General features: G+C 35.0%; 1 protein-coding gene across 1 annotated transcript; it reads left to right on the top strand.

The window, feature by feature from the left end:
* Positions 1-13,657: 13,657 nt before the first annotated feature.
* On the top strand, positions 13,658-15,445 carry LOC139859922 (uncharacterized). The gene is made up of 2 exons (XM_071848697.1): positions 13,658-13,865; positions 14,865-15,445. The coding sequence occupies exons 1-2, from the start codon at positions 13,658-13,660 to the stop codon at positions 15,443-15,445; spliced, it is 789 nt and encodes a 262-aa protein (XP_071704798.1).
* The last annotated feature ends 7,514 nt before the right edge of the window (positions 15,446-22,959 follow it).

The raw sequence follows: 22,959 nt of genomic DNA, 5'->3' as shown, positions 1-22,959 counted from the left end.
CATCTCCGTTACGTCTACGTACTTTCCTACAATATTGAATCTCAATACTGATACGTTGAGATCTACGATTAATTGGTAATCCGAGTTTCGGTCACATTTTGGTGAACAACTTTATATGCTGCTAAGGTGAGTTTCATTGATCCCTTTTTAATTGCTTTTGCAATACATTTTTGGGCTGAGAATATATGCACTTTATTTTAAACGCAATGGATACAAGTACATACTAAATTCTACACTGAGTTTGAACCGAAAATCCCTTAGCTTTGGTAACTAGTAACTGCCAGTTATAAGAACTGGTGGGCGCGAGTAGTAGTATATGGATCCATAGGGCTTGATATCCCCGTCCGAGCTAGAGCACTAGCCTTTTAACGGACGTATGCTATTTGAGAAGCGTACACGTTGGTTTGCGTGTATTATTAAGATGATTATACAAAAGGTACAAATTATATATACGTTAAGTTTAGTTATCAGGGTGCTCAATCTTGTAGAATATTTTGATAAACGTTTCTGGATGAAACAACTGAAATCTTGTGATCCACTTTTATATACAGATTATGCAAAACACTAAAACTATGAACTCACCAACCTTTGTGTTGACACTTGTTAGCATGTTTATTCTCAGGTTCCCTAGAAGTCTTCCGCTGTTTGCTTACATGTTATACAGGCTATATGCATGGAGTCTTGCATGCTTTATTCAAGAAAACGTTGCATTCACAAAATCATCACCATGTATCTTATTTTGACTGCATTGTCAACGGAATTACTATTGTAAACTATTATTTACGGTGATTGTCTATATATAGAAATCATCAGATGTCGAGAACCTTTGATTTAAATATTCATTGATGGTGTGCCTTTTCAAAAGAATGCAATGTTTACAAAACGTATCATATAGAGGTCAAATACCTCGCAATGAAATCGATGAATGACGTGTTCCTCCATATGGATTTGGAGCGATCGTCACAGTTGGTATCAGAGCGTTGGTCCTAGTGAACCAGGTCTTGCATGAGTGTGTCTAACTGATAGTTGTTAGGATGCATTAGTAAGTCTGGACTTCGACCGTGTCTTTATGTTAGAAGTTTTGCTTATCATTTCTTGTTAGAAATTACCTGCTTATCATTCCTAGTCTAGACACGTTTTACTGCATTGATTGCATGAATAGTAGATAAACAAAATTCATATCTTAGCGTATCTGTTACTGTAAACTTTTCTTGACATCTTCTGAAAATTTCTCCGTGATTTATGGAATTTGGTATTATATATACATATGTAAATTATGTATTGAAGAATACCAAACTAAATTCTATAATCTAATTCATATCAAAAATCATATCCCTAATTATACAAGATGGATCCCGTATCTAGTTCAAATTCCTTAAACTCTGACAGCTATTCCGATATGGATATTCAACTGAATTCCGAAGACAGTGTAACTGGAATGGATCAACCAATTAGCCATCATCTATTCTGGATGAATTGGGGATGGGTTCGTAGCTTACTTAATTATTGGAGACAAGAAGAAGGCGATCCCTTCCATCCACCACATTGCCCTCTTGGCGAAGAACCTGAAGCACTTACCGGCGAACCTGTTCGAGACACTATTTTCTCTCTCATTTCCAGAGTATCTCGTCACGATAATATATTATCTCAAATTCTGGATCTTATTCATCCGCTCGTCCGAACCGCCAATCATCCTGGTGTAGTAGAAGAAGTCAACGAGCTTCGCGCTCTGGTAGTGGCTTTGGAGAATATGGTGCAAAGGTTACAAGCGCCAGCAGCATCACCGGCATCAACAGTACCACCGACAACAACACCAACAGTACCATTACCACCACCAACAACATCCGCATCACAAATCTCAACTTCACAATCTGTTCCACGAGCATCAACGTCATACGCACCATAGTTACCAAGAAATACCAGCAACAATAACCGATGAAGTATTAACTCATTTTTCCCTGAAGAAATTTTTTGTATATTTAATATATATGAATTTTGAAATCAAAATAAATTTTTTCGTACTAAGCTATTACGTGTGAATCTTAACTGGTAGGTACTACTCGGTTAGTTCATATTACTAATATGCAATGATGTACATCCTTCCTTAACAACTTAACCATTGTTAACCACGATCTCTGTTTCAACCCAATGAATTCCATTTCATAATAAACCAAGTGTATTAATCAATTACATAATTGATTTTACATTTGCAATTTCGATATACTCGAAACTTTTCAGAAAACATCATCTGTGCCTTGTAAGGTTCACAAAAATTCCACGAGCACCAACATCCTTCACTGAGGAATATCAATAAGAATAAATAATGAAGTATCGATTACATTAGTGAAATACTCCGCAAAGATTATGTAATCTTTAATGTTTTAGAGATTAATCATTTCTAAGTCAAGCCGAAAATTAAATGAGCTTAATATGATATTAATTCATTAAATCTGTGTTACATCTGAAGAAAATATACATACATATATTTTCATAAAGACGGTAATAAAAATTCTTTTGTACAAAGTATTAATTGTGAAATCTTTAACGGGTAGGTGATACCCGGGAAATATATAAGTTCGCAATTAATATGTTACACTGTACATTCTTCAACTTTGATTCAAAAATTATTAACTATGCTCACAGCGATATACAATCGTTTCCATACAAATTCAATTACATATTCTGATATTGACATAGCAGAATCCAAGTCAAGATTTAACAAGTGACATCATTCTTAGATCTCTACATCTTTCAAAGCTATAATTTGACTTCAAAACGGTGAAAGATCCTTTAGCATTGTTATTACCGAAAATAATCTTGCAATTTCTTTTCAAAGTATCCAGTTTTATCACACTTTCAACCAGTCAACTTCAACTTTTCAGATTAAGCCTTATTGTAACCTTGATATATACGTTTTGTTACTGGGGAACCTTTCATGTTCCACCACATTAGCAGTAAATTTACCAAACAAATTTATTAATCCTTGACCTTTTGAAAAATCCTTATACTCATTGAAATCCTATCATGTCCTCATCCATATCTTGTAACAATAATTTCCATACCAACCACCGGGAATTAGCAATCCGTATTTTGAATCTCGCAGCATTTTCTACGACAACAGTTATATATATATATATATATATATATATATATATATATATATATATATATATATATATATATATATATATATAACATCTATCTTCTAGACTTACATACTTCGAATGTGAAGTTTATGAAAAACACCTCAAACTACGAAACTAGTTCTCCGAATTTTGGAAAAATGCTGATGAAACAGCAAAAACTGTAAACGACTTTAACAGTCGAAAGTTTGATGATAAAGAGTAGTGTGTTGGAAAAGCACAGAAAAAGAGAAGGTTTGGAACTGGAAAACGGGTTGAGCAAAGTATGAAGGAAGCTGTAGACAAATCACAAGGACGAAATCTACCTTCAAAGAATCCAAATGATTTAGTGTCTGCTGAAACCATTAGTAAGAACCTTACTTCTTATTCTAAACCTTCACAGACAGATTTTTCGCATCATCCTCTAATATTAAAAATTCTAAGATATCATCGTATCTTCCATTATAAATATCCTCCATATTTCTGAAGATATTTTCATAACTATTCTTATCTAAAATCATTTATCTCTTCACTCTATCTGTGTTACATCATAAAAGAAACTATTTTAGTTTCTAATTTCTGAAAATTTCGAAAAATGGAGGTTTTTGAAGTAGTGTTGGGAATTGAAGCATGAGTTAGTATAATATAATGACACTTGATCAACGTGATTATATTACAGTAAGTCATGCTGAGTTTCTAATGGAACGTGATAAAGGTTCACAGATCATACCCTCATCATGAACCATGTTACATAACTCTTTCATTCTATTTAACCTCTAAACATATCAAGAAAATACTTTTCTTGATGATTCGGTCTTTTTCGAGGTATTCAGGTAATTTGACAAGTCAGATTGTGCCATTACCGTTTCTTTCTTAGAACATTAATTATGTTCATTTCAAAATCCATACCTACGAATTTTGGACCATTATTCGCTTGACTTAAAGTCGGGAAGAGAAAACGAAAGCATGAAGCTCCGAAATATAATGGAAAATATAAAGCCCGAAAACAACCCTGAAATTACAAACCGTGTATATCAATGCGTATAGCAATATAAAGACACGGGAGAATGAAAAACAATATAACCCCAAGGTAATAGTAGAAGAAAATAACCTCCTCTGGTGGCAGATGAAAAAGAAGAATGAATGATATGATAGCCAAGAAAATATCAAGAATCAGAACTGGATGAAGCATTTTCACAAATCTTTTGTAAGTATGAAATAAGAAAGAAGATTATAGGAGTGGTGAAAATAAATGAAACGGAAGAGGTTAATTTATAGCAAAATATTAGACATAGCAATCGAGGCAGATTACGCATTTAATCAAAGGAAATCCTAATTTCCTTAAATTCCGAAGAATCAAATCTTATTTAAATTATGAAGATTTTCTATTCCTTAAATTCCGGAAATCAATCGTTACTACATCAAGAGATAAGACGAATCTCTATTCTCCATTTCACTCTATTACGATAACTTCTCTCATACGCTTTGAGTAATCGGATTGTTTTATCCGTATTATTCAATGGTGATAAAATTCTATTTACCAACTCATATTCGTCATGAAAACATTTTTATTGTCAGCCATGACGACCTCACTCAAATTTCGGGACGAAATTTCTTTAACGGGTAGGTACTGTGATGACCCGGAAATTTCTGACCAAATTTAAACTTAATCTTTAACGTTTCCGACACGATAAGCAAAGTCTTTAAAGTTGAATCTAAAAATTTTTGAACTATTCAATTACCTTTCGATTGTTCTCAACGATTCACGAACAATTATATGTAAGTAGATACATATATATACCATAACTTGAAAACGTAACAAAGTGTTGAGTATATGATACTGTGCATTAAACTTATTGGTTTGATTATCTGATTGATATATTTAGATACAGAGTTAAAAGATTATGCCAAACGATTGAATTAAAAGATAATTATTGAGTCCCTTAAGGATTATGATATTATTACGGGTCTCTGTTGTAAGGTCCACGTTGATTTGGGAAATCATTCATTCTTAACGGTATTCGAAATAAATGGTAAAGTGTTTGTTTAAATAACGTAATTTAGACACATACAATAATAAGGAATATCAACTGTTGGAATTAGATATAGGAATAACTTGCGATATGTATTTTAAAACGTGTTTATTAATATTGAAAATATATATTTAATAATACGATAAAATATAGGTCATAAAAACGAATTGTTATTATATATATATTAACAAATAGCGAGACGATGATTTATAGAAGTAAATGATCAAAATACTCGAAAGTTTAAGATATACTTTGAGTGGTATAGTTTAGGGATAATTTAAGGCTATATTTTGACAAAGGTACGTGACACGAAATGTAAAATACAAGTTTTCTCAGCGTACGAAAGGACATTTGAAAAACTGGAACCGGGACATAAGTCGAGTGATGACGTACGACTTATCGGAACAAAAATTACAAGTCAACTATGCATGTGAATTTAATATAATATATAATTAATTATATAAATTAAATATATTATATATATTATATAAAATTATGTCGACAAACAAAAAGTTAAAAGTTTGTGAGCTGGATCAGAGGGCCATGCGATCGCATGGCCTTGAAGCACAAATCCCATGCGATCGCATGGGGTACTTTTTCAGAAAAAGTTCTATAAATTGCGCAGTTTTTGGCTCAATTGAATATATATCTCTTTCTCTAGTATTATTACACCGTAATATTTATTTAATTTATTTTATTATTATTATTATTATTATTATTATTATTATTATTTATATTATTAAGATTAATATTATTATTAATCTTATTATTATTAGTATTATTAATTATGTATTATACATAAAATACTACGACGAGGTCATGAGTGGGTTATTTTCAAAATGGTTTTCAAGCGGGATAGAGCTAAGGAAATTATGGGTTATTGCCAAGGAGGTTATGGGTAATGTTCGGGGGTATATTTATGAATCAAACCTAGTGTTTATCATCTCCGTTACGTCTACTTACTTTCCTACAATATTGAATCTCAATACTGATACGTTGAGATCTACGATTAATTGGTAATCCAAGTTTCGGTCACATTTTGGTGAACAACTTTATATGCTGCTAAGGTGAGTTTCATTGATCCCTTTTTAATTGCTTTTGCAATACATTTTTGGACTGAGAATATATGCACTTTATTTTAAACGCAATGGATACAAGTACGTACTAAATTCTACACTGAGTTTGAACCGAAAATCCCTTAGCTTTGGTAACTAGTAACTGCCAGTTATAAGAACTGGTGGGCGCGAGTAGTAGTACATGGATCCATAGGGCTTGATATCCCCGTCCGAGCTAGAGCACTAGCCTTTTAACGGACGTATGCTATTTGAGAAGCGTACACGCTGGTTTGCGTGTATTATTAAGATGATTATACAAAGGGTACAAATTATATATACGTTAAGTTTAGTTATCAGGGTGCTCAATCTTGTAGAATATTTTGATAAACGTTTCTGGATGAAACAACTGAAATCTTGTGATCCACTTTTATATACAGATTATGCAAAACACTAAAACTATGAACTCACCAACCTTTGTGTTGACACTTGTTAGCATGTTTATTCTCAGGTTCCCTAGAAGTCTTCCGCTGTTTGCTTACATGTTATACAAGCTATGTGCATGGAGTCTTGCATGCTTTATTCAAGAAAACGTTGCATTCACAAAATCATCACCATGTATCTTATTTTGACTGCATTGTCAACGGAATTACTATTGTAAACTATTATTTACGGTGATTGTCTATATATAGAAATCATCAGATATCGAGAACCTTTGATTTAAATATTCATTGATGGTGTGACTTTTCAAAAGAATGCAATGTTTACAAAACGTATCATATAGAGGTCAAATACCTCGCAATGAAATCGATGAATGACGTGTTCCTCCATATGGATTTGGAGCGATCGTCACAAGCAATCTCTATGTCGCATACCTCCTTCTCAATAACCTCTGGATATGGCGCGCCAATACCATAAGCGGTTGAGATTAATGATAAAAATTCACAGCGTTCGCGGAGTTTTACCGTGTTAAGATATGCTTGGAATTTTTGGGAAACTGGCTTGAAGTCCATAATCTTATGGCCAAGGTTAGGTAGGTATGCGATGAGTTGCTGAAATTGATCGTCTGTGGTTGCGAATTGCTGTTGAGACTCTAGCGCCATAGTAAGCGTAGCAACTTGAGCTTCGGCTGATTGGAGCGCTGTTTGCGCAGTCTCAAGCTCTTTTTTCAGCTTCGCATTCTCCTTTTCGAGACGAGAAACTTTCTTGCTAGCCTGCTGAGTTGCCTTGGTTTGGCTGTTAAGCTCGGTGACTAGTCTATCTCTGCGGGGAAAATCATCAACTAGAAAGCATACTGCAGAATATAAATTCTGCACTCTGGCGCTCTCCATTGTTTCATCATCGATTTTCTCAAACTCCGCACGAACATCTTCAGGGACCGCGTAACCAAGTTGTTTAAGTTGGTCTGCGGCTGTTTCTCCTTCAATATCCACATGTTTGCGGAGATGATCAAATCTTACAGACATGATTGGGCTTGCTGGAGCAAAGTTCTTGTCAAAAACATTATCAGGGATCTCTTGTGAGATGTTAAATTGAGGACCCTCTTGAGAGCTTTTGGTAAGATCGATGGGCTCTGTGTAAACATGTTTAAAAGAAATGTTATGAAGAAATCGCAGTATGAATACACAATAATCGCAGTATGAATGCAGTATATTTAATAGAGTTTCGCAATAAGTATTTCGCATACCTTCTTCAGACTCTTCATGAATAGTGCGTTTAGCGCATTTCTTTGATGTCGTTGCCGGAATAGGTACGGTGCTTTTGCGTTTTGCTTTATCATGAATAACAGGAATGATGTTCTCATTCATTAATGGCTCTTCAATATCGATAGCTTCATTATCATCATCTAGAGAGCGACAGTATGAAGTGAATCCTCTAATATCCTTCTCGCGCATAAGATTTGCAAGAGTAATCTCTACGAAAATAAAAAAAAAGTGTTGACAGTAATGCGTATGTGAAAAAGCGCGATAATCATAATTAAAAAGTAAGGCAATAAATGCATACTGTTACCATCTGCGTCTCTAAAGATGCCTATTTGGTTGGACCACGGCCAATGAGTAGAAATCCTGCCTACATGCAGAGGCACAATCCCATATGGGCGGATATGTAGGCGAGCGTTGGTGATTAATTGCATTATTTCTTTTTGATACTCATCAAGGTCAACACGTTCTTTGCTGTATTTTGAGTATGCAGTTGCCCAAGTATTAACATTTTGATACTCGCGGAGGGCAGTAGTTTTAATAAAGAAAAAAGATTGTTGCCAATTACCAACATTTTCTTTAGGAGTGTCCATTACTCCATTGTGGCATTTAAGTGTGAACCAGCTGGTGTCATGAGTCAGAATCGTAGAAAACTTGCGAAAGTCATCTAGTGAAATGGGCCTATTGAGTGCGTTGCAATACATCTAAAAGAGAATGAGTTTCGCAACTGCGTTAGGATGAAATTGCCCAGGGCTCACTGCGTAGAATTGGCACGCACTTAAGAAGAAATCAGTAAACAGGAGCCTAAGGTTACCTATGTATAGAGAGGTTTCATATATAGCAAAATAATACTTTGGTGGATTATTAGCCATGACACCCGCGGTAGGTGTAACAGGCTCAAATAACTCACGCATTGGGTAGTTGAGTTTGATTTGTGTGAGCTTTTCATCCGTAATAAGTGACTCAAAGTCATTAACGGATGGACCAGTAGCAGAAGGAGAATGTGTCGCAGACATAATGAAGGTATAAGGTGAGGGCTTTTGTGTAAGTATGCAAATATAAAGTAAACGCAGAAAGTTAGAAAATTATGGTGAAGATAATGAGTATAACTTTGTGAGAGAGAAAAAGCAAGGGAAAGTGAACTTTCAAATATGTGGATATCTTTTCTATTTATACTCTCAAAATCGCAAAGTACCATTTAAATGTAATCATAACAAATCAGCGGCTACTAAAATGCGTAGGAATTGCAATGGTTAAAAATATAGCCGTTAGCGTAAGAAGAACAACGAAGGCGGTTTGTTTGGATGATATGCGAAGCTGCGTACATATGAGTATGGTTTTAGAACCTCATTCTAACTACAATTTATATTTTTTATTTTTAGAGTTTATTGTATTACATATTTTACAAAAATGTAACACAATAAACTGGTGGACTTGATCATATACATACATATGTATATGTATATTTTGAGTGCGAAAGATCATTTAAGGACAAAAATGCGAAACTGATGAACCGCGGGAAATGCTAATGAATGCGGTGAGATTACGCGAAATATTAAAGAGTGCGTAGGATTCTCGCAGTACTTGTGCGGAAGGCCTAAGTGCGCGCACATCTTACTTCCGCGCAGATCTCAAGCCTATAAATAGGGAACTTGGCCTCTCATTTTAGGTTGTTGATTCTGGAAGGATTGCCCTAGCCATATTGATCTCTCTCATGAGTTTGCCCGAGACTAGATCTTTGTTGGTTAAGGTAATTTACGAAGATCGGGACATGGTTGTTGATCATTAAGCACTTAACGAAATATGACAATAAGGTCCCAAAACCATAATCGACATCCATTATACCCCCTCATTGCACTCAATCCTTGATTAGCCTTTATTGGATAATTAAGGATTGATCAGATATCTTGTATGAATAATGTTTTAGGCAACTACCAGAACCCGTTAGGTGAACCATTAGGCCCCAGCCATGTGAAACGACACCAACCCTTTTATTTAAAATGATACTCCATTTTATCGAACACAATTTTTTTTATAGGGGAGACTCGCGGTGCGGCGTCCCACTGTCGCGACCCGACACCAAGCATAATTTTAAGGTCGAGCTATTTAACCACAAATAGGCATCTGGTTTAGCATTCAGTCGCGACACGACCTCCACCTGATTCAGACTCCCAAATCCACAAGATAAGCTCGGCACTCAAATTACACATATGGTCGCGACGCGGCGAGGATGGGTCGAAACGCGATCCCAGACAGAAACAGATACTGACTTGTGTTGTTAAATTTAACACTTCAAACTTATAACACCGTACTTTTTTTTTAAATCACAGCGGAAGTATTTAAAGCATATAAAATTCATATGTTAAAAGCACCTCGTTAATATACATTACAATCCACTGGTGTTACTTTTCAAAATAGTTAGGCATAGTTATCAGACATCAGAGTTCTTCAGTGTGTCAAACATAACCAAAGTACAACTATCTTCTCCCGTCTCTAGCATGCAAACAATATAACCTGCAGGGGAGAAAATGTGGTGGATTAGCACAACGCTAAGTGAGTGAGATATCCTAATAGATACTAATACAAAGTACCAAGCCTAGATTTTAGTGATCATGCATTAGGTAAGGGCATAAGGACATAGCATTACACAACTATCACATAATATAGCATTACTCAACTATATCATACAGAGCTAGGCAGTGATTCAATTAACAGAGTAGCAATAACATCAACAAGCTATTCAGTTAGGGCACCAAAGGCATTATACTAACATAGCCTTACATAGCTATACAATAAATGTATCCATAGCTATACGTAGTTATTCACTAATGATATCAATAGCTCTACACAGCTATTCACTCTCATAGCACTAACGACTATACATAGCACTAACTGCTATAAAACCCAAGAGGATCGTTGACCCTGCGAGGTCTACAACTACCAGCTGATCAAGCTAGAGCCATACCGATAGCTCCAATTATTGTCCCACAGTATACCTCTCCTGACATTTACATACGTCAATTGCAGTATACTGTCTGTACAATAACCCCCGAGCCCACCCCTTCTATACACGGTTGACCTCTTCCGTCCCTTCTATACACAGACGGTACTGATCCTTCTATACTCGGCCAGTTCCCTAATGTGCACATAACTGATAGTGCTCCAAATGAACATATATTTAGGCGCAATATCCTTCCAATATGTAAAGTTTTTATTGCAATTGTTCTATTTTTATGTAATAATCGTTTAAATAATTAAGTGCGAAGACAAAAGAAGAAAACGAAGATTTGAAGACGCAAACGTCCAAAATGCTCAAACGTACAAGTTAAACTCCAAGTGGTTCAATTTATTGATGATCAACATCTAAATATTGACAAGAGTACAAGTTGCGGAACTTAAAGTACAAGATATTAAAGCATACGAAAAGATGTTCGAGAAACCGAAACCGAGACATAAACCGGGCATAAATGTATGAGACAACGGAGCAAAAATTACAAGTCAACTATGCACAAGAATAAAATATAAAATATACATATAATTAATATAAATTATATATATATATATATATTATATATATAATAATATGTCGACAAGCAAGAAAACAAAAAATATGTGAGCTGGATCTGATGGCCATGCGATCGCATGGGAAATAGGCATAAAACCCATGAGAGTGTATGAGCCCATGCGAGTGCATGAGATTTGCACTAAAACCCCATGCACTCGCATGGGCATCAGAATCAGGAATTATGCCTATAAATACCAGGCTTCTGCTCGACGAAAAAAGAGAATATATATATCCATCTTTCTCTCCCTCAATGATATATATATATATATATATATATATATATATATATATATATATATATATATATATATATATATATATATATATATATATATATATATATATATATATATATATATATATATATAATATATATATATATATATAATATAGTTTAGTTTTATATTAGTTAGTTTGGGTTATGTAATGGTTATTTTACGGGTTTTAGAATCGGAACTCTGTCCCTGTAACATTACGCGATTAATGATCACTGTAAGCTAAATTCTCCTTTTTAAATTAATGTCTCGTATTTAAGTTATTATTATGCTTATTTGAGCTGAAGTAATCGTGAATGTTGGGCTAAATATTAAGACGGGGTTATTAGGCTTTGAACCATAATTGGGGTTTGAACAAAAGACCGACACTTGTGGAAATTGGACTATGGGCTATTAATGGGCTTTATATTTGATTAACTAAATGATATCTTGTTAATTTAATGTAGAGATTTACAACTTAACGTATTTATATATAACCACATACGCTTGATCGGGTACGGTAGGTGATCATATACATAGCATTGTATATGTATATTTTATTTACTAAAGGCCAAAAGCAGAATTACGCGAACTCTAAAGCTAAGCTATGCAATATTCGCTGAAAATAAAGTACAATAGTTATGTTTCCACGTTAATAAGGGACTGCAGTTTAATCCGCTGAGTTTCCGCGGACGGTTAGGTGATTCGCGGACCACGGATATCTCGAATACTATAAATAGGGAGCTTGACCTCTCATTTATGGGTTGTTGATTCTCTACCCTTTGCCCAAGCCTCTGTGAATTTCACTTGTGACTTTGTCCAAGGAATTTTCACATCGAGTTAAGGTGAATTATGCTAATTGACAATCAAGACCGGGTCGGGGTGGTTGATCACTTGATAGTTAAAGTGAAAGATGATCATCGGGACCCAAAATAATCATCAAACACTCCATCCTTCATCATAATCTTATTGCACTCAACCCGTAATTAAGTAACATCATTAATTAAGGATTGATCATTTGGCGCCATCCGTGGGACACGTTTTACAAATTAAACTGAAAATTATTTGTTTTGCGCTATCAAACGATTAATTCTTTCAATCGTGTTTTTGTTGTGATGATTTGTAGGCGAATACATTTAAAATCAGCGGTAAGTTGCTCGATTGCTTGGAATAATGAGTAATATCGGGAATAATGGCAATATAGTAGTTGCTGTGCAAGCAAATGCCCAAAAAAGAGAAAAAAAGTGAAAGTCAGCTAAAATATCATAATTGGCAATCTGCGCCAATTAGTTTCCCGAAAGTGCAGAGCGATGATTTTTCTGAAATGCCGATAGTAGTATCGTGCAAAATCGCAGAAGCTGAAATTACAGTCATGAAAGTTCATGTTGATAATGGCAGCAGTGTTTATTATTTACGAACAATGCTTTGTTCAGCTGCCAGAGGGTATTAAAGCAAACCTACAACCAACCGCGATTTCGCTAACTGGTTTTGCAGGGGAGTCTTCATTGCCTATGGGCATTTTTCCATTAGAAATCGAGCTAGCCGATGTAAATGACAACGCTTTGGCGCGACAGGCGCGGTTAGATTTTTATGTTATGCGAGCCTCATCTCGCTATAACTTGCTACTGGAAAGAACCGCTATAAGTAAATTTGGAATTATCCCGTCTACAATTCATGGCATGATCAAATTTCCAACATATAAAGGGGTTGCCACAATATATTCAATGAGCATTATGCCTATTTGTGCGGCTGTTAACGTAAAAACCGCAGGGCAGGAAACTGCCGATGATGCGGATAATATGGAAATTATTAATCCCGCATATCCAGAGTAGAAAATTAAAGTGGGACATAATATTAGTGCGGATACTAGGAAGCAAATAATCCAGTTACTTGTCCAGTACATGGATGTTTTTGCTTGGAGCGAAAATGATATGACTGGTGTTCCGCGTAATATTGTGGAACACAGGCTTAATGTAAATCCAGCCCTAAAACCTATAGTGCAAAATCGAAGGGGTATGGCCCCAGACCGCGTAAAATGGTTGTGCGAAGAAGTAGCAAAATTGGTGAGAGCTGGAATTTTGCGCGAAGTTCAATACCAATCGTGGATCGCGAACCCAGTGTTGGTGAAAAAACCTGATGGTTCTTGGAGAATGTGTATTGATTACAAAGATTTAAATAAAGCGTGCCCCAAAGATAACTATCCGCTTCCAGAAATTGATTTAAAAGTGGAGTCTTTGCAAGCTTTCCCGTATAAATGTTTTCTGGACGCTGCAAGAGGTTATCACCAGATTCCAATGGCTCAAGAAGACGCAGATAAAAACGTATTTCATACGGGCAAAGGCATATATTGCTATATAATGATGCCTTTTGGTTTAATTAATGCGGGTGCGACATATCAACGTTTGATTGATACCGCGTTTGACAAACAAATAGGGCGTAATCTCGAGGCTTATGTAGATGATTTAGTGATCAAAAGCACAACGCAAGAGCGAATTATTGAAGATATGCGCGAAACATTTGATACACTGCGAAAAAAACATGAAACTCAATCCGCTACAATGCAGTTTCGGTGAAACTGAAGGAAAGTTTTTGGGATATATTGTTACAGAACAAGGTATTCAAGCTAATCCAAAAAAGATCGCGGCTATAGAAAATATGACCGCACCAAAAACGGTTAAAGAGGTTCAAAGTTTGACGGGAAAACTGGCCGTGTTAACACGTTTTTTGTCTAGAGCTGCTGAAAGGCAGTTGCCGTTTTTCAAAACTTTAAAAGGATGTTTGAAACAAAAAAGTTTTTTTTTTGGTCCAATGAAGCAGAAACCGCGTTTCAAGAGATGAAAAAGTTGTTGAAAACTTTGCCTACACTAACAGCGCCAATTGATGGCGAAATTCTTTACCTTTATTTATCAGTGGCAAACGAAGCTTTCGGTTCAGTTTTGATCGCGGAAAGGAACAAAATACAAAAGCCGATGTATTTTGTTAGTAAAGCTCTTACAGGAAGTGAAATAAACTATGCACCGATCGAAAAGTTTGTGTACGCGCTTATTTTAACATCGCGAAGGTTAAGAAGATATTTTCAAGGACATCCAGTGCATGTATTAACTAATATGCCAATCAAGCAAGTTTTAACAAAACCAGAGATATCTGGTAGACTTGCATTGTGGGCAGTCGAATTAGGTGCTTATCAAATATGTTACCTTCCGCGTAGTGCTGTAAAAGGTCAGGTTATGGCGGATTTCCTCGCTGAAATGACTGGAGAATTGGAGGTGATTAATGAGCAAACCGCATTGAAACCGCTACTTGGCGAAACTTGGGACTTGTTTACTGATGGTGCTTCTTGCGTAGAAGGTGCAGGTGCGGGTTTGGTTTTGGAAAACCCAAGTGGTGAGGAGCATACGTATGTACTGTGTTTCAATTTTGATGTGTCAAATAATGAAGAGGAGTATGAAGCACTACTTGCTGGTTTAAATATTGCGCGAAAAATGAATATTGCTAAGTTGCGAGCATTTATAGATTCGCAGTTAGTAGTGAATCAGTTTAACGGCTCTTTCGAAGCACATGATCCTTCTATGCAAAAATACTTGCAGCTATTGAAAGAATTAGCAGCGCGGTTTGAGCATTTTGAACTTGCGCAAGTGCCAAGAAGTCAAAATAAGAAGGCGGATGCTTTGAACAAATTGGCCGCTTTAACGTTTTTGCATTTTCAAAAACAAGTATAGGTTAAGGAATTACCAAGTAAATCAATAGATAGTGACTTAATGGTCGCATCTGTTGAAGAAAAACAGCCAAATTGGATGGAACCAATTATACAATATATCCGCAATGATATTTTGCCAAGCGACAGCCGCGAAGCTCGTTTAGTAAGAGAGCGAGCACCAATGTATATCATTCAAAATGATATTTTATACCACAAATCGTACTGTAGACCAATGATGCGGTGTGTTGGCCCAATTGAGGCAGAAATGATTGTAGATGAAGTGCATAATGGTACTTGTGCACTGCATTCAGGCTACAAAACAATTGCAGCGAAAATTATGCAGATGGGTTACTTTTGGCCATCCCTATACCGCGATGTGGCGAAAATTGTTAAAAGATGCAAAAGTTGCCAAAGGCATGCCCCGCAGAACCGAATGCCAAGGCATGATATGATTCCTGTCAATTCGCAATGGCCATTTCATAAATGGGCTATTGATATTGTAGGGCCATTTCTTGTAGGGCCTGGCAATGTTAAATTCCTGATTGTGGCAATCGATTAATTTACCAAATGGGTTGAAGCTAAGGCGGTCCGCATTATTACTGGTGTACAAGTGCGAAATTTTGTATGGGAATATATTGTTTGTAGATTTGGCATTCCGCGAGAACTGGTTAGCGATAATGGTGCACAAATAGCGAAAGATCCTTTCAATACATGGTGCAATGATTTAAATATCATACAAAAGTTTACGTCAGTAGCGCACCCACAAGCTAATGGCTTATGCGAAGTAACCAACCGCGATATAGTAACCGGTATTAAAAAGAGGTTATGCGAAAAACGAACTGGTTGGGTAGATGAATTACCCAATGTGTTGTGGGCACATCGCACAACTTTCAAAAAGAGCACAGGGGAAACACTTTTTAGTTTGGTATATGGTTCTGAGGCAGTAATTCCCGCAGAAATCCTGGTACCAACGCACAGAATAGTTTACTTTGAGGAAGAAGCGAATGATGCTGCGTTGAGCGAAAACCTGAATTTCATTGAAGAGCGAAGGTTAATGGCTGCTATCAGAGAAGCGAATAATAAGCAGCAAATTGCTAAGTATTATAACAAAAGAGTGCGTGCTTTGTCTTTAGCTATAGGCGAATGGGTGCTGCGAAATAATGAAGCAAGCAGAGCAGAAAAACTTGGCAAATTGGGTCCTAATTGGGAAGGCCCTTATCAAATCGTGGCAATTAATGCGGCAGGTTCATATAAGCTCGCGGATATGGAAGGGCGAACTTTACCTAATGCGTGGCATGCTATTTTATTAAAGCGATATTATGCATAGCTTTGCGAAAACTATTGAGAATATATGTGCAAAGTGCGAAATTGGATTCCAAGCATATGGCTGATATACTTATTAGGTGTTTTTGTTTTTAATTTTTTGCAAGTCTTGATCACGCTTATAGGAATTTTAAAAATAAACACTTGTAAAAGAACGCTAAAAGTTTATCTGTGAAATGCGAATGATTATGAAATATTTTACAGTTTGTTTCAAAAAGTTGTAGTATTTCACAAGTGTTTTGATAGCAAAGTGATGAAATTGCCCACTTTTGCATGCAAATTATTGCGAAAGGAATTTTATATCCTAAGTATTTAATTTTGCCAATACTTAGATGCTTCGCAATGCTAATTAATTGCCTAAGGATCGTTTCGACGGACTTAGAAGACTCATAACGTATAAATATATACGCATACAGATTGTTTCGCAAAAGTGCGCATTTATTATGTGTATAATAATAAAAGTTAGAAATTGCAAAGGACAAGTTTGTGTTATGAATATTGCTAATAACAGCGCTATATAAATAAAGAGTACTCGCAAATAAATATGCAAAAGTGAAATTTCATTGATAACGGCGCAGAGATAGCTGCGCGCTAATTTCTACAACATTTTATTCTAGCTTAGATAAATCAAGTTCAAAGATGTCTTTTAATGTAGCATCATCTCGTTGACTTATTACAGTAACTTTGTCGATTGGAATATCCGCTAAGCTTGCTTGTGCAGTAGCAGCTGTATCACGCGCTTCGGCAAGTGAACAAACGCGATCTCCAATGGCGGGAGGTAGTGGATCTGGTATGGTGCAATGTGGAGTAATTTCATCCAGAAACTCTACTCTCTCGCGTAGTCGTAAATCAGATGCGTAAGTAGAAAACAGAACATTCACGGGACACGAATTGAGAACCTTTTTAGCAAACTCCGGTAAGTGTTTGCGGAGTTGGGAGAACTCAAATTTCGCGGAGGCTGCGGAGGCCAGAGCATTGTCTCGCTCCGCAGAAAGCTTTGAAACCTCCTCTTGTAGTGAGGAGATTGTTGTCTGAAGATTGTTTTGTTTGTCAGCTGTAGTAGACACTTGCAGCTTCAAGTCATCTACCGCGGTTTTGGCAGCGGTGAGCTCGTAGGAGAGGTCAATACAGCGTTTATTGATGTTTTCAGCCTTAATCTTCTCAGCATTATACTTTTGCTGTTCGGCTTCAAGAAAGGTAAAAAAATTATTCTTGACGGCATATCACATCGTATGCCGAGTTGAAACACATATAAAAGTTTTGAACAAAACTGTTGTGCGCATCAAGTGCAGAGAGCTTAGAAAATTCGCGGCGAAGCTCGCCTGGAATGGCTAACTTCATCTGTTGACACTGGTCAAGTGCAACAGTAGCAGATGCATAAGTTTACCCCGATAGACCATCAATCCAGACCCATACGAGTCTGGAGGAGTGCGGAATAGCTCTGTAATCTGTTCCATGGACTGCGGGCTCGGGTAGCGTAGATTGAAAGGTGAGCCCCCTATAAACCAAAACAAGTATTATAGCGGTGGAATGTACGGAAAACAAGGTCATACATATGAGTAAAAGTACGCGATATACCAGTTTGTTTCTCCCCTTCATAATCCGATGAAATTGGATTATCGACCAGGGGAGTGCTTTGTTTGAGCTTCTTGCTCTGAGATGATGGTGGAGTTTGAAGTGGACATTTTCTGAAACTTGGCTGTGATGATGGAGACTTCGACGTCAAATCAACGACAGGAATCGCCTGTTTTTCCTGCTTGATTTGGCTGCCGAAAGATGCTGTTGATTTAGACTCCGGACTGGTTAGTAGTTTCGTAATAAGAGCCTTGGGATCTACCTTTCTATCAACTTCGTCAATCTTCATTTTTAATTAAGAAGGAAAAGCGGTGGTTAAGAATTCGTAAAGGTTAATTGCGAATTTTTGTAATTGCGAAGTATGTTATGTGACGACCCAGAAATTTCCGACCAAATTTAAACTTTATTCTTATATGGTTTCGATATGGTAAGAAAACTTTATTTAACTGAGTCTTAGAAATTTTAAGGACTATTTGCATGAATACCTTTGTCCTTTGACTATTTCCGACGATTCACGAACCATTAATTATAAATGAATGTGTATACAGATAAATATAAATATAAATATATGTATATATAATAATCTGACATAATAATATATGATTAAATTGCTTAAACTAAATATGAAAAATATGATACAAAAATATTTAAGTTGTAATTGATATGAATCTAAATAAGATATATGATTTCTATACATAATTATTATAGGTATATTGGGATATATATAAATATTATTATCAATACTAATATAATAATAATTATTATTATTATTATTATTATTATCATTAATAATATTATTATTAACAAACTTACAAAATTTTTTATTTTTGTGACTTATTATTAATATTACTCTTATATTATTATTATTAATATTAGTATTTGGATTATTATTAATAAAATTATAATTATTAATTATTAATAATATTTATATATAAAATCGTACGTAAGAATCTTATGAAATCAAAATCTGTTGCAAGTAACAATCATACTGTTTCAAAAATTTGTTCTTGTCTCTAAATTGAATCATATCAGAGATACATTCCAAAATCTGTTAGAACTCGTAATCAACTTTAAATTTTTTTATTTTATACTCCTGTCCTTGTTGTCTGAATAAAGAGAAATCAATACATACAGACCTTACATAATCGACAAATTCAAGTTGAAATTCAGCCATTTCAAATCCCTTTTCACTATCATTGTAGTTATCAATTATAACAAACTCAATTTGTTGAATTAAAACAAAAACAGAATATATACAGCTCGTTTTTTTACTCTGTCCTTGTATCATTTCATCAAAACTTCAAATTCGAATCAAATCATTTCGTAGTGTTTCTGCTCATCTATTTGTGATCAACCATCACCATAAACAAATCCATTCGAACACCAAACACCTCTTGTTGATTGCTACTGCTATAACCGAGTTGTTTTCAAGCTTTAATCAACACATACAACGAGTTACTCCTCGTCCACTTAATTCACCATCACAACCTACTCTTGCTAACTTGCTTTTCTGTCATCTGTCCGATCATAATCGAACCAACGAAAACCAAAACAAACTACTTTGAAGATCACCAAACCGTCGCCACCCTACAATACCTATCACCACCATAACCACCTTGATCAACCATCTTCTTTCCCTCTCTTCCTTCGTAAACAACCCAACGAACCATTTATTTTATTCACCTTAGATCACCACACACCACCAACAAGTTACTATGTTGTTTCTTGTTTTTAATTAACCAAAACACAACTCAAAACACCACCATATTTATATATTTTGCTGCTTCATTTTTTTTTTCGAATTGTAAACTACCGAAGGGAGTATATGATTAAAGTTTGTCAACTTGATGAAATCGAATATATGCATAGACTTTAAATAAACTCGTGGGTCAAAGAACACACCACTTGCAAGCCTATAACAAATTGTTTATTTATTTTGATGAGGTGGTTGATATTAAAGTTAACAAATGATACCACTTGGCGTTTTTTTTTCTATTGTTCTTTCTTTTGGCCGACAACTCCCTACTCACTCGATTTCCTTTTCTGTCAAAAGCATATGGTAATACATAAATTAGCAAAGTGGGAGCCATTTTTTTTGCAATCAATGAATATAGATTTTTTTTCTCAAAAACCATGACCCACCCAAAAGAAATACTACCGAAATATTATTCTTCTCTATACTAGTGGGACGTTTTTTTTTTAATTATTTTAAGGATCAAGTGTCGACTCAACTTGTTTTATTATTTGGGTCGAGAGATAAACAAATAGTGGGTCCGTTCCCCTACTGACTACCGAAGTTGTGGCATGATCTAAAATAACAAATTGATGAGATATTGATGATGAGATATTGATGGGAACATGAGATACGCGTACCAAATTAAAAGCCACGATTTCCTTATTGGGCCGCAATGATAATAGTGTCTAGGCTAGTCTTATATGCATGACGGGCCGAAGCCTTTTATGTTGCTGTTTGGGCCGTTTATGATTGATTGGGTTTACAAAGAAGGACGGGATAAATATTATATAGAGCGAAATAAAACAGAAAACTAGGTAATAGTGGAGTGGTTTGGATGTGTTTCGGGTTAGCGAGAGGTTGTGGGTTCGAGCCTGGTCCAGGGCATTTCTTTTTAGACAAAGCTTTTGAAGGGGTATACACTTATTTTTAATTCTATCGTTATTATTATTTGTTATTATTATTATTATTATTATTATTACCACTAATATGATTATAAGTATTATTATATTTTCATGTGTATTATTATTATGTAATTACCAAAAACCACTACCATAACTATCAATAATAGTAAAAATTAATATTTTTACAGTTATTGTTATTAATATCATTATTATTATCATTAACAGAATTAGTAACATTATTATCTTTACTAATAATATTTAATATTAAGTATTATAATTGTCAATTTTATCAATATTAATATTATTTTAGTATTAATATAACTTATTGTTCCAAACAAATGATATATATATTTAATACATATAACATAATAAAATTAATATTTTTTATACAAAATAAATATATAATATATATGTATATATATATATATATATATATATATATATATATATATATATATATATTATTAATATAAAAATGATACAACTAATAAATTATATATATATATATATATATATATATATATATATATATATATATATATATATTCATTCGATTACAATTACACGTGTTAATATATATACGAATGATATAGGTTCGTGAATCCGAGGCCAACCCTGCATTGTTCAATATCGTCATATGTATTTTTACTACAAAATACAGCATGGTGAGTTCATTTGATTCCCTTTTACTCTTTACATTTTTGGGACTGAGAATACATGCGTTACTTTTACAACGGATTTATTAAATACTTTTGAAATACATTTTGAACTGCGAATACATGAAATGCTCTTATAAATGTTTGACGAGATAGACACAAGCAAAACATTCCTCGAATGAATTATGTGGACGTGATAATTGCCACCATTGAATTATGTGGACGAGATAATTGCCACAATTGAAATGAATATTTTTCCCCTGATTATTATTGCTTGGTAACCTAAGAATTAGGGAACATCACTAATTTTGAGAATTAGTGCACGCCTAATTGACGCGAATCCTAAAGGTAGCTACCGGGTTTAACACCCCCACCCAGAATGTTCACTAGACGGAAGGACTAGTGGGCGTGGTGTTTAGTACTTCGAAGTTTATATGATTATTATACAGACGAGATGTTCTGTTTTGGGGATATTATTATGCGCATTATATGTTAAGGTCGGTTACCAAGACAAGCTATGAAAGCAATGAAAAGTGAATTTTATGTATCGAGAGAATGATTTTATACATAGGTTATGTGTATGTTATTTTTGTGCACGAGATATGTGTACGGTTACTAAGATTTATGAAAGATGATTTCGTACACAAGAAAGGTGTACTGTATTTAAAAGATATCGCATGTACATTACAGGTGGGTATAGGATTCAGGCCCATTTGTACCATGCAGCATTTAAATCTTGTGGTCTATCAAAATGATGAATTTTATTGTTTAAAGATAAACCTATGAACTCACCAACCTTTTGGTTGACACTTGAAAGCATGTTTATTCTCAGGTATGAAAGAAATCTTCCGCTGTGCATTTGCTCATATTACATGGAGTCGTTCATGGCATATAGAGGTCAGAACCTCGCAATGGGACCAACTGTTGAAGACTTCGTCCAGATGGATTAAGACGGGTCATTTCAGTTGGTATCAGAGCGGTGGTCTTAGCGAACCAGGTCTTGCATTAGTTTGTCTAACTGATAGTTGTTAGGATGCATTAGTGAGTCTGGACTTCGACCGTGTCTGCATGTCAAAAGTTTTACTTATCATTTTGTGTCAAAAATCATCCGCTTATCATCCTTAGAAAATTACTTGCTTATCATTCTTAATCTAGACATATCTTACTGCCTGGATTGCATGATTAGTGTATAGACAATAATTCATATCTTAGCGTATCTGCTAATTCATATCTTAGCGTATATGTTACTGTAAACTTTGCCTTACATATTCCGTAAATTCCTCCGTAACTTATAGGATTTTAGTTTATATATGCATATGTAAATTAGCATATGTAAATTATGTAT

The sequence above is a fragment of the Rutidosis leptorrhynchoides genome, chromosome 7 (genome assembly GCF_046630445.1).
Source record: "Rutidosis leptorrhynchoides isolate AG116_Rl617_1_P2 chromosome 7, CSIRO_AGI_Rlap_v1, whole genome shotgun sequence".
In the NCBI taxonomy this organism is placed as follows: Eukaryota; Viridiplantae; Streptophyta; class Magnoliopsida; order Asterales; family Asteraceae; genus Rutidosis; species Rutidosis leptorrhynchoides.
Note: the sequence above shows the minus strand (reverse complement) of the source record. Positions and strands in the feature narration are given on the sequence as shown.

Excerpts from the sequence above, each read along its gene's own strand:
- LOC139859922 (XM_071848697.1), top strand. The coding sequence starts at position 13,658 with ATGACTGGTGTTCCGCGTAATATTGTGGAACACAGGCTTAATGTAAAT. Across the intron at positions 13,866-14,864 it reads GTTGGTGAAAAAACCTGATG|AGATATCTGGTAGACTTGCA; the intron begins GTTCTTGGAGAA and ends TAACAAAACCAG.